Source organism: Cnephaeus nilssonii (genome assembly GCF_951640355.1).
Source record: "Cnephaeus nilssonii genome assembly, chromosome: 10".
Lineage (NCBI taxonomy): Eukaryota > Metazoa > Chordata > Mammalia > Chiroptera > Vespertilionidae > Cnephaeus > Cnephaeus nilssonii.
In genome coordinates, this window is record NC_137081.1 from 6879879 (window position 1) to 6892969 (window position 13091).

The 13091-nt window shown below is 54.1% G+C and overlaps 1 protein-coding gene across 2 annotated transcripts in view; it reads right to left on the reverse strand.

Annotated features, from left to right (window-relative positions):
• The window catches only part of ANKRD44 (ankyrin repeat domain 44), a 248750-nt gene extending 241079 nt beyond the window's left edge, over nt 1-7671 (reverse strand). For both annotated transcript variants that reach the window (XM_079781980.1, XM_079781979.1), the window contains exon 1: nt 7469-7671. In XM_079781980.1, coding sequence (XP_079638106.1) covers nt 7469-7495 — 27 coding nt within the window. In that variant the 5' untranslated portion in view covers nt 7496-7671. The remainder of the gene's footprint in view (nt 1-7468) is intronic.
• Nucleotides 7672-13091: the final 5420 nt, after the last annotated feature.

Here is a 13091-nt window from a genome sequence, read left to right on the forward strand (position 1 = left end):
ATGGCCCTGATCACAGGCCAAGCCTAGGGACAGTACCCATGCACGAATTTCGTGCACCGGGTCTCTAGTTTTAAAATAAACAACAGCAATGTCACACTGTAACCTTTAGAGGCCTCAGCTACTCCCACCAACCTCTCTAATTATACTAGGAGCTCTGAAGGGCAAAATGACCTCCTGGTATTCAGATATCTTAGAAAGTTACACTGGGATTCTTATGACCCACAAGAGAGAGAAGTACAAAAACCAAGACACATGAAAACCAAGAAATTCAAGAAAGCACTGGCTTAGGAAAGCCTGACACAGCCCAAAGGTGGACTACATACTTCTTACTCGCTTGGTCCAATGAAGAGAGTACTAGACAAATGTCCCCTTTTCAAAGAGGGGGACAAATAAAAGGATCCTTAAAAATTATGAATATGATCATTTAAAAACTAGTCATGAATTATTCATTTCAACCTCTGGGGCTACCAACTTTTTTACAAGCAAAAACATTGATAAGAGAATGTACCTGCTCTCCTAACCTCTGGTGATAGACAGAAGGCAAATATGATGTTGGTTAAAACGTAGTAAGGCAATAAGCAACCAAACTTGACTTTGGGTGGTGGGCACACAATGCAATATACAGATCATGTTTCAGAGATGTGTACACCTGAAACCTACATAACCTTATTAACCAATGTCACCCCAATACATTTAATTTAAAAATAATAATAAAATTAAAACATTAGATTATTTATATTATATTATTACTAGAGGCCCATCGCACGAAGATTCATACAATAGGCCTTCCTTCCCCTGGCTGCCAGCACCCGGCACCCGGGTCCCAGGCCTTTGCTCTGGCCACCACTTTCCGTCTTCGCTCCGGCCAGGGTCTTTGCTCCGGCCAGAGCCTTGAGTGTTCACTCCGGCCGGAGCACCACTCCTGTAGCTCCCTCCGCCCCCTGCCCTCCCCCTCATAGCAGGTGTCCCGCCCCGCCTGGCTGCTCCGCGCCTGCATATGCAAATTAACCCACCATCTTTGTTGGGTTAATTTGCATACTCTCTCCTGATTGGCTGGTGGGCATCGCGGAGGTACAGTCTATTTGCATATTTCTCTTTTATCAGTGTAGATTATATAATTTTTGTTACTAGTATATAAAACTAATCTGTAACATAAAAGATCTTGGATTACCTATAAAATTAAGGGATATTATTACTCAGGGCAGGAATCGTTTCCCGAATCATGGACACTGGTCCAAACCCTCTTCTGGAACCTGAGGTTAACTGGCTGTTACCTGGAGAGCCAAATTAGAGCGCATCTGCAAACACACCCTCCGTGGCCACATCCGTGCAGAGGACTCCCGCACACACCACGGGGAGAGCAGGCCCCTCTGCTGCTCAGGCCGGGTCAGTGGGAGAGGGCAGGGCCCAGGCACCCAAGGCATCGCGTCCAACCTCTTCATTTCACACCGAGCAACCTGAGGCCGGAGGGTCATGTGATGTGCGAAAGGTTGGCTAATGCACGACATCTGCCAGTCTGCCTTGTGCCCACGGCTAGCACTGGTTACCAGTCATCACACTCCCCCTCCTCAGCTGCAAGGCCCCCGACACGATGCTCCTGCAGCCCCTCCGCCAGCTGCTCAGAACCGAGGGCCAGGCGGGAGCCATCCTCCCACTCTGGGCTTGCCCGTGCTCCTAACACAACCTCTGCCATCCCCGCTCCGTGTACACCTGACCCAGCAGAGAGTGGCCAGCCTGCCCGTCACACTAGCTCGCGGCTACTGTGAGGCCTGCGGTGGGCAAGCAGAGCCCTGCGTGGTGCGGCCACGTGTCCAGGGTTGCCTGGGACGGCCTGGCTCACACCCGCTCCCCAGCTCACACCCCTCATCATTCTCCAAAGTGGTCCCAGTTTGGATAAACATGATATGGCCAACCAAATTCTGCGTCACGCCTAATCACCTACAAAACACTTACATGTTTCCTTGTTTGGGGAGTAGCTGACGTGTCGGGAAAAAGAAACACTGAGCCAGTCACCAGGAGTTTTCTCATCCAAAGGGACTTTCAAGTAATACTGATGCACGTGGGCTTTGAAAGGGCCTGAGGGGGTGGGGGGGCCTGCTCCTGCCAAGCTCTCCTATTGGCTGAGCTTCGATGGGAGGAGCTTTGGGGAGACAAATGGGAGCCATCGCTGACACAAGTTTGAAACCAGAGGATGGTCCTGACTGCACGTCGATTGTTTCGTGTTATACTTCAGCCCGTACAAATGCACATTGCGTTGCTGAAAACGAAATCTCTGTAAAGAACGCTTCAGTCCTGTTTCTGGCACAAACAACTGGGCCTTTGGGGGTTTATATTTGCTCTCTGTTTAGAGGAAAAGAGGAAGTTAAAAACTTTTTTTTTTTTTAAGTTTCAATCAATCCAGGGCTAGACCTTGTGTGCGGCTGCAGCCAACTGTTTATTTCAGAGAAGCATAAATCCCGCCTACTTGGAAAAGCCACTGGTCTAGACAGCACAGATACTGGCTCTGTGTTCAAGAGGAAAATGCTGATCCTGCCGTGCAGAAAGGGAGAGTTGGACCTGGCAACCTACACTGGAGACGAGAAGCAAATACATCACGATGTCAAGAGGGGTTCTGGCTGAGTATAGCGACTTCAGAGGGATTGAACTGTTTGTCTAGCTTTCTGATTTTCTATAATCATCCTAGTTTATAGGCTAATCCCCAAGGGGGGGGAAAAAATCACCAAGTTACCCACCAACACCTCACTCCCCAGGGGTAGGGGGAGAGGCTAACAGGTTAGCCAGGCCCAGGTCAGGTAGGAGGAGAGGCTCGGAGCAGCTCCTGACCTCCCAGGCCTGGGGCCGGCCCAGGGCTCCGAGGAGTCAGGGAGCAGCTCACCCGTGGCTCCCGGGAGCGAGACAGACACCCGTGGGTCCAGTAGCCGCACTGCCCTGTCAGCTATTAAAAGGATAGCCTCGTGGTTAGGGCCCCACCTATGCCATCAAGGCTGCCAGGACAGGCGGACACCTCGCGGGCTCTCCCACTGGGCGTGTGCCCTGGGACACGTCCATTCGCCTCTCTAGTCCTTTTTCTCATCTGCAACATAGGAATCACAGTGCAGCGGCTGTGGGCATTGAGAGAGATGACTCAGAGCAAGGGCCCGGCGTACAGTAAGATCAAGATAAATGTAAGCCATTATTAGGTCTCTGCCACGAAACGCCAGCCCGCAAGTGCACTCCCCAAACCATGTGACTGGGTCCCCAAACAACTGTCAGAGAATAAGGCCTTTCTCTCCCCTCTTCTCCGCTGAAGGCAGGCCTGGAGCACAGGGTCTGCTGTGAGCCCGGTGCGAGGGGGAGCGAGGGGGGTGGGGCAGCCCAAGGAGGTGGCCAACAGGCCCCAGGGCCCCACACCAGGGGCCAGAAACCCTGCCTTCCAAGTGGCAGGGATTCTCCATTCCCGCCACCGCCAGGGCTGCCAGCCACTGCCTTGGACAAGGAGATGCGTAACTCAAGGGTGAGCCCGGGCTTGGCAAGGGGACACCAAGCCAGAACCTCCGGGCAGGAGCGCCCAGCAGGCCACCCGCGGAAACGGTGTGTCTGCAGGCGGCCCTCACGCGGAGGTGGCATCCCGCTGTCACTGGCGAGTTCAGGTAACAACAGTCGTGAGCATTCCCCAGGTGAACATTTCAGAGGCCCGACGAACTTCCCGTCCGACTTCAAAACTTTGAAGCCGTTTTAGGGGCCCAAGCTGGAGAGATGGCCTCGCGCTTAAAATCGCTGCAGCGCTGCCCGACCAGCGTGGCTCAGTGACGAAACCTCGACCTCTGAACCAGGAGGTCATGGTTCGATTCCCTTTCCCGGCACATGCCCGGGTGGCGGCTCGATCCCCAGTGAGGGACGTGCAGGAGGCAGCCCACTAACGATTCTCTCTCATCATGGATGTTTCTATCTCTCTCCCTCTCCCTTCCTCTCTGAAATCAGTAAGTATCTGTGTGTGTGTTTAAATCGCTGCAGTGCCTTACTATGTGGCACAAAGGGCAGCCCCCCGAAGTTCAACAGCAAATCAAGCTGCAGAGCTTCGTGGCTCTCTTGAGCCAAAATGCATTACATTCGTAGGTTAACAGAATTTTCTTTTCCAAACTTAACCCTTTGCACTCGCTTGCTTTATTCTCGATTCCTTTATTCTAATGCTAACCGTGTCGAGTCACACTCGACATCCGAGTGCAAAAGGTTAACATGACCTCGTTTTTTCATCAAAGATATAAGTAAACCGCCTGATGCCCACTTGGAGACAACGATGACGTGGCTGTACTCATTACAGAGGTGAGTGTGCCCCGTGCTCCTTACCGGCCGCCCGCCCTGGCCTGCGTTAGCCCCGGAAACCCCACGTCCTACGAAAACCCTCAGGCCCTGCAGACAGGATGGCGGTCCCCCTGTCGCTGAACATGATGTGTGTTGTGTGCAGAGGAAAGCAGCGCAGACACAGTGACAAATGCAGAACTGCCAAATGCCAAGTTTGTTTGTAGCAACAGCTTCCAGTTCCTTCTCGTAGTAAAAAAAAAAAAAAAAAAAAACACCAAAAACTGAAAACCACACTTGCCCCTCCCCCCCCCTTTCTTTTCACTCTTCCAAAACAGAGCCAGGAAGGGAGTCCTCCCGGGGTACCCCTGGATGAGGCGCAGGACTGACTGCTGAAGCGGTGACCCACCGCACAGCCCAGCCCAGCGAGCTCCGGACCCAGCGTGGGCCAGACAGGAAATGTCAACCTCTATCACTCCCACTCCGGGCAAGTTCAAAACAAACCCAGACCACTTGCGATCTGGGCCATCCAGCGCCAGAATGTGTCCTCAAGCTCCAAATCCAAGAGCCTTGGCAAAAATCAAGCTTCACCACACACACACACACACACACACACACACACACACACACGGGGCAGTACACAGATGAGGGAGGCGTTAAGAAAAGTCTGCGTTCCAGATCGCTGGACGGAGAGCGAGGCACTCACTCTCCTACCCACCGTCCAGCAGGGACTCCAAGCGGGCTCCCCACCCACCGTGGTGGAGCCCAGGAGCCCAGCTCGCGTGGGAGGAGTTTAACCCACGGCTGTTTCAGCCTCTGGTGAGGCTAGGAACCCGCTTCTAAGAATCTCGAGTTTCAAACTGAAAGGTAAGGCTATATAAGGCAAGGAAGGTCACACACTTCCTGGACCCAACGCCACACGGAAACCATGGCTGCCCACCACCCCACCCCACCCCACCCCACCCCACCCTGAGCACCTCCTCGGCCAGCCTTCCTCTGGCTTTGCCCAGAAATGGGCCGGCAAGTTACAGGTGCCCCCAAGTCGTAGAACTCCTGGTCCTTTTCCGCATCAGGCATCAGTGGAACCCCATGAAGGCTGTTTGGCCCTTTCTTTCTCTCCACAGTAAAGCACTTGGTTGGGGGAGGGAGGTATGTCTTCAGAAACATTTTAAAAGGGAAACATTTTTGAATGTCCTCGTCTGGTAAGTCCTGAAGAACAAGTAACTTTCTTTCTTGTAAGACCAAGTCACATACTTTTCACTAGTGCTGATGTCGATTCAGAAGACGATGCCTTCTGGTAACCCTCTCCACACATCCAATGACAAGACAGGGGTGTCTTAACCTCCGCAGAAAGCACAGAGCCTGGAAGGCGAGCGACAGATGTACTTCCCTTCTCCAGAACTGTTTCTTCATTTTAAACATGAAGGATTTGGGCTAAGATGCTCTCTTTTTTTTTTTAATAATTTTTATTGATTTCAGAGAGGAAGAGAGAGAGAGAGAGAGAGAGAGAGAGAGAGAGAGAGATCATTGATGAGAGAGAATCATTGATCGGCTGCCTCCTGCACATCCCCTACTGGGAATGGAGCCAGCAACCCCGGGATGTGCCCTGACCGGGAATCGAACCAGCCGCCTCTTGGTTCCTAGGTCCATGCTCAACCGCTGAGCCACACCGGCCAGGCGAAGACGGTCTTTGGGGTCCCTCACTACTCTAAAATTCTGTGTGAAATGCTGTGACTGTGATAATAACAATAATGAGTATTAGAAGTATGTTTGGCACTTTAAAAGATTTAGGAATAACGGACAAGGACAGTGAGTGGCATGTACTGGCAAAGATGACAAGACCGTGTCAGACTGCAACTGGAAGATTGAAAACAAGCAAATGTCCAACAGTTGTCCACGTTTGTGAGCAAAAGGTGGGGGAAATCCTAATATCAACTTACACACACTTTTCACTGCTCTGGGACCCACGGGGGCAAGCCGATGCCTCACAGTGACCAGCTGCTCCTCCTGCTAAATTTAACGTGGTTTTAATTCGGTGATCTACTCCCTACAGGGGGTGGGGTGGGGGGTAAATCCTTGGGGAAGCAAACCGAAGCTTTGACTCTACCAGGGAGGCAGGAGAGCAAACCACTGCGGGACATTGCCCTTAAGTCTCGGGATGTTCTCAGGGCCGGGCCGGCTGGGGAGGAGGCCCCAGGGGCAGCCGGGCGGGGATGCTTAAAGCCGAGCGCGGGGACCGTTCCACCGGGTGTCAGGGCTGCCAGGCCCCCAAGACAACGTCCCTGCCCCACCCGCGAACAGACAGCAAGCGGGGGGAGCGAGCTGGGTCCTTCCTCCGTGGAAGGGGCCGCCAGGAGTCCGGTCGGTCGTGCAACTTTGGTTGGGGCCCGAGCGCGTCCCTGCGCCGCCGAGAGCAGCCGGGTCCCCCAGGCGAGGCGCTTCCACTCCACGGACGGACCCACGGCGAGGGCTGCCCACGGGCCGGCCAACTGCCCCGCCTCTGCACGCCGGGCTCCGCCAGGAAAGCCCCCGGGCTGGTGGGCACGGGCAGGGCAGGCGCCCCCCCCCCCCCCTGTGCGCGGGGCCCGGGCTGGACTCCCGTCCCCCTCGGAGAGATGGGTCCGAGCCCAGGGGGCCGGTCCAGGTCCCCCCCGCGCCCCGCGCCCCGCGCACAGCCCCGGGGCTGCTGAAGAGGAAGTCGGGCTGTCCTGTCAAACGGCTGCAGACAGCGGACACCCGCGAGCGCGCCGGGGGCCGGGCGGGGGCCGGGCGGGGGGCAGGGTCCCGGCTGCGGTCCTTGTCCCTCTCCATCCCACGCCCTCCGCCCGGCGGCGCGGACCGGCCAGCCCTCGGCGCCCCGGCCGCCCGGCGGAGCCCAGGCTGCGCAGCGGGCACCGAGCCTCCCCTCCCCCTGCCCCGCGGGTCCGGGGACCGCACACCCGCGCGCCCCAGCTCGCCAGCTCCCGGGTGCGCCGGGCGCCCCCAGCCCCTTCCCCGAGCCGAGGCGCAGCTCCGACGGCCCGGGCGGCACGGCGCGGGGGACGCAGCCGGAGCCGGAGCCGGAGCCGCCGCGGCCGGAGCAGGGCGGCCGCACCCCCGCCCCGCGCGGAGTAAACAGCTCGCGGGCGCCTCCGCCCCGCGCCCCGCGCCCTCCCGCCGGGCCCGCGCCCGCGCCCCTGCCCGGCCCTACCTGGTCGCTGAGTTTGAGCACTGCCATCTCCCCCGCAGGTCCCGGCCGCGGAGGGCACGCCGGCGCCGGGGAAGCGGAAGGGACCGCCGGGGGCAGGGAGCAATGCGGCTCCCGAATTTGACAGCCCTCCCCCGGCTCCTCCTCCGCCGCCGCCGCCGCGAGGCCGACACTGGCGATGGGGCCCGCGGCGGAGCCCGCCCGCCCGCCTTCGCACAGGAAGTACCGGCCGCCGCCGGCCCGGCCGCCACTGACATCACCGCGGCCGCCCGCCCGCCGCCGCCGCCGCCGCCGGGCCGACGCTGCCTCCTGCCGCCCGCCCCGCGCCTCGCACCCGCCGTCCCCGACCCGCACCGGCGCCGCGGGGTGGACTGCCGCCCGCTCCCCGCACCTGCTCGGAGGGGCGCCCCCGAGGCTGCTCCTGACCCACCCGGGACCGCACCCCGAGGGGGCGAGAAAGGCTGCCGTTCGCAGGCCTCCTGCTTTCCCCGGGAGATGGGGCCCCGGCCTCTCCCCTAATCTGAAACCGAGCTGCCCGGCGGCGGGGAGGGGGTCCCCGGGTCAGAGCCGTCGCTCCGATGCTCTTTGTTTCCCGCGGGGAGGCCCTGGACACATGGTCCTTCCTTAGCAGGTGATGCCAGGCACCCCTTGAGGAACGGGGCACAGGGGCTCGGCCCTCCCACCCCGTCTCCATCCACCTCCCCGCTAGACGCACGCCCTCCAGCGGCCGTGGCCTCCGGGTTTGGTTTTGGGGAAGGAGCGGTGGCCCGGGTGTCCTGCAGAAGCCAGGAGGACCCGGACCGCGCTGATGGGGCCTTTGAGGGGTTCTGCGTGTGCCCACTCACCCGTTTGTGCAAAACCCAGGTACCTTGCTCTTCCGCCCGCAGAAGGCTCAGCTGTCAAACGCACGGGCTCCGGGTGCAATGGCACATTACGGTCAGAGAGGGTGTTGGCGCTTCTGGGATTTGGAGCAAACGTTTATTTTCACCAACTGTCTACTCCGTGCCTACCTCGTACCAGATCCTGGGATGACGCGGGGAGCATAAGCAGAGCCAGTCATAGGAGGTGGCCCACGTAACCCACATCGTCACCGCTCATGACAGCAATCCCACACGGAGACCAGAGATCACAGGTGAGAAATGCCTCTGAAGGAACCTGTGACCAAGGAACCAGACCAGGCTGGGGGTGAGGCCAGGCTGCCCTGAGAGAGCCGAGATCCTGGAGGAGGAGCTGAGTAACAAGGGGGTCGGATACTGCTCCCAGGCAGCCCTGTGTGCCCCCGGAAGGCCATAGAGCGATGCAGGCCCGTGGCATTGAGCAGCAGCCCAGAGCTAGAGTTCCTGGGTCAGGACCAAACATCTGCCTTCATTCACAAACCAAACGGGGACTCTTTCCCTCCACTTCGTCCCCAGAGATTCCACGTTGAAAGGAACTGGGATTCGGATCCTGCAGACCAGGGAGCGAAGAAAGCACGCGCCTGCCCTCCACTCCCCGCGCCTCAGGGATGCACAAAAGATTGCCTCTCCAAGGCTTTGTCAAGCGCAAAACAGCTTCCTCTTGTGGCATCTGTTAGGTAGTTCTTCGTTGCTGCTGCCGATAGGCCTCCTTATTACTATCTTCCTGCGTGGCTCTGTGAGTGAATTGAGTAGGACACTGACTTCTCTACGGAACCATAACCGCCTTTCAGAAGATTGATAACAAGTGATTCCATTGGAGGCTGTGCTCCAGGCCCACTGTGGTTCATCGTGGACGTGCCTATACAGACATGATTGCGGCCTGAAAGGCGGGGGGAGACATTCATGGGTCGATGCTCAACCCATGAAATGGGTTTAAAATGGTTTTTAAACTTCTATCCCATTCATTTTCAACTTCTTTAGACAGCTGTCTTGGAAAAGCAAATCAAAAACATCAGAAGATGAGAAGGTAAGATTCATCTTAGAAGAAAAAGGGGTGGAGGGTGAAGGAGAGAAGAGAAGCCACTGTGGGCGTTCAGAACAAGTGCACCCCAAGATTTGCCTCTGGTGTGGATTATTCTGAGCTACAGGCAACCAAGACCCTGGGGCTAGAGAGGAACTTCTGCCCACCCCCCTTAACTACCTAGATTAGAAGCATTTCAAATAGGGGTCTTGCCTGTAATAAGAGTTATCACCAGAAATAATTCATTTGGCCTATCTATAGGGCAGGGCAAACTACTGATTGCTGAACACCTGATCTTCTTATCACCCTGCCTGACCTGCCTCCCCCGCGGAGCCCTGGGTGCCGATCCTCACTCTCAGCTCTTAGCTCACTAACTTTCTGTCCCTGAACCTCTCATGCAAGTGGGGTTTCCAGTGGCACCTATGTGATTCAATTTGGTTATTTTCTTTTGTTAATTTGTCTCATGTAGATTTTTTAAATATATCTTTTTTTATTGATTTTTTGTTGTATAAGTAAATTTTTTTTAAATTTCTTGATTGATTTGAGAGAGAGAGAGAGAAACATCAATTTGTTGTTCTCCTCGTTTGTGCATTCATTGGTTGGGTCTCGTATGTACCCTGACCAAGGATCGAACCCACAACCTCCGGATGACGCACTAAACAACTGAGCCACCCCACCAGGGCCTGTCTCATGTAGATTTCATTATTAGACCAGCTGAAAGAGCCTGAGGGAGAGGAACGTTCCTTCCTCTCCCACACCACTAAGACATGCCAAAGAGGTGAAGTTGGTGAAAGCAGCAAGCTCTATTAAAAAGAAAAACACCTGATGGGCCATTGAAATGTACAATGGTGGCACCCTTCTCAACCTTCCTCCAGAAAACTAATCACACAAATTCGTATTTGTAACCATTCATCCTTCACAGCAAACTTCTCAAAAGAGACGCCTCTTTATTTCTCTTCTCTCCACTTCCCCATCTCCTCAACCCCTCCCACTCCTCTGAGCCACTCTCCTGAAAACACGGCAGCTTTGACCAGCTCCACGTGGGCACATCCTGACAATCCTTTTTGCCTTTGGTCTAAAATGTATGTCTGGCCCGGCCGGTGTGCCTCGGTGGTTGAGCATCGACCCATGAACCAAGAGGTCACTGGTCCTATTCCTGGTCAGAGCACATGCCCAGGTTGCAAGCTCGATCCCCAGAAGGGGGCCTGCAGGAGGCAGCAGATTGATGTTTCTCTCTCATCAATGTTTCTATCTCTCTCTCTCCCTCTTTCTCACTCTCTAAAATCAATAAACACATATTTTTTAAATTAAAATAAATAAATAAAATGCATATCTGTGTCTTGGGCCAACCGTATTTCTCCTGATCGCCAGACTGCCCACTTCTCTCTTGGATGTCTCAAAATCATCTCTGTGAAAATTGACCAACAGAAAGCACCTTTAAAATGGAGTCAGGAAGCTAGGAGAGAAAACTCTCGAACAGGATACACACTACCGCCCCCAACAGGAAGAGACACACCGTGCCCCTCCCGCAGGCCGTGACACTACACTACTACCTCCACAGGAGGAAGGAAAGATCCCTCGTAACAGCTCAGCCAATGGGAGCCTGCCATAACTCAGCCATGAAAAGTCACCATACTTCAACGTTTCCGTTCCCTCCAGTGGATGCTTCTTTTACAACAGCCCCTCCCAAGTCCATGAAAGAATGTTCTTCTCTGTTTCTCGGGACTGGCAAGTGGTTTGTGATTAGACCACATGAACCAAATTGCAATTTTTTTTATTTAATAAATCTTTATTGTTCAGATTATTACAGTTGTTCCTTTTTTCCCCCCATAGCTCCCCTCCACCTGGTTCCCATCCCATCCTCTTCCCTTACTTTCCCCCCCACTGTCCTAATCCATAAGTGTACGATTTTTGTCCAGTCTCTTCCCGCACCCCCCACACCCCTTTCCCCCTAAGAGTTGTCAGTCCACCCCCTTTCTATGCCCCTGATTCAATTATATTCACCAGTTTATTGTGTACATCAGATTTTTAATTCACTTGATTTTTAGATTCACTTGTTGATAGATATGTATTTGTTGTTCATAATTTTTATCTTTACCTTTTTCTTCTTCTTCCTCTTAGAGAATACCTTTCCGCATTTCATATAATACTGGTTTGGCAGTGATGAACTCCTTTAGCTTTTTCTTATCTTTGAAGCTCTTTATCTGACCTTCAATTCTGAATGTCAGCTTGGCTGGGTAGAGTACCCTTGGTTGTAGGTTCTTGCTATTCATCACTTTGACTATTTCTTGCCACTCCCGTCTGGCCTGCATAGTTTCTGTTGAAAAATCAGCTGATAATCGTATGGGTGCTCCCTTGTAGGTAATTAACTGTTTTTCTCTTGCTGCTTTTAATATTCTCTCTTTGTCTTTTGCTCTTGGCATTTTAATTATGATGTGTCTTAGTGTGGTCCTCTTTGGATTCCTTTTGTTTGGGGTTCTGTGCGCTTCCTGGACTTGTAAGTCTATTTCTTTCACCAGGTGGGGGATGTTTTCAGTCATTATTTCTTCAAACAGGTTTTCAATATCTTGTTCTCTCTCTTCTTCTGGCACCCCCATAATTCTGATGTTGGTAGGCTTGAAGTTGTCCCAGAGGCTTCTTACACTATCTTCAAATTTTTGGATTCTTTTTTCTTTTAGCTTTTCCAGTTGAGTGATTTTTGCTTCTTTGTATTTAATCTTTGACTTGATTCTTGCGTTCCTCTAGTTTGCTATTGGGTGTCTGTATAATATTTTTTATTTCAGTCAGTGTATGCTTAATTTCTAGTTGGTCCTTTTCCATATCCTTGAGGGTCTCTCTCATATCCTCGAGGGTCTTGCTAAATTTATCGGCCTTTTCTAGGAAATTCTTGAAAAACCTTATAACCATGGTTTTGAACTCTATCTCCAGTCGTTTGTTTTCCTCCATTCCTTTGGTTTGTGATCTGTTTCTTTGTCTCCGCATTTTCGCTGCTTCCCTGAGTTGGTAGGGTAGCTTTGTGTGCTAGGTGTCTTATATGGGCCAGTGGCTCGGCCTCCCCAGTTACCTGAGGTGGACACTCTTGGTGCACCCCTTTGTGGACTGTGTGTACAGCCTTGTTGTAGTTAAGTCTTGATCGTTGTTGGTATCAGTGGGAGGAGTTGACCTCCAGGCCAATTGACTGTGAGGATCAGCTGTGTCTACACTGGGAGACAGCCTTATTCGACTAGACTTGCAAAATTGGAAAAGCCTCTGTGCTCAGCTTGGATGGGGCGGAGTTTCAGGGTGGAGCCTACAGCCTTGGCTTCCCGTCAGCCCGCCCTATGAGGTTCCTGGGTCTCAGTGTCCCTCGGTACTCGCTGCAAGGACCTCTGAGAGAAAGGCGCCCCCGAGTTTCGCCCGCTGCCAAACAGTCTAGTCTCTCCCCCAATGAATCTGGATTCCCAGATTCTTGCCCGGAACTGGGGTTCAGTGCAGTTGGAACTGGGGTTCAGCACAGTCTGGAGCTTTTGTCTCCTTCCCACTAGGGTAATCCAGCGGCACAGTCAACAGTCTGTCCTCTGCGCACATTCACGTGCGCGCCTCCGGACCTCTGCCTTTCGCTGCTCCCCTGAGTTTCCGCCTTACAGCCCAGATTCCCCCAGTATGAGCCTGGGTCCCCAGGGTCTCACCCGGAACTGGGGTTCAGTGCAGTCCGGAGCTTTTATCTCCT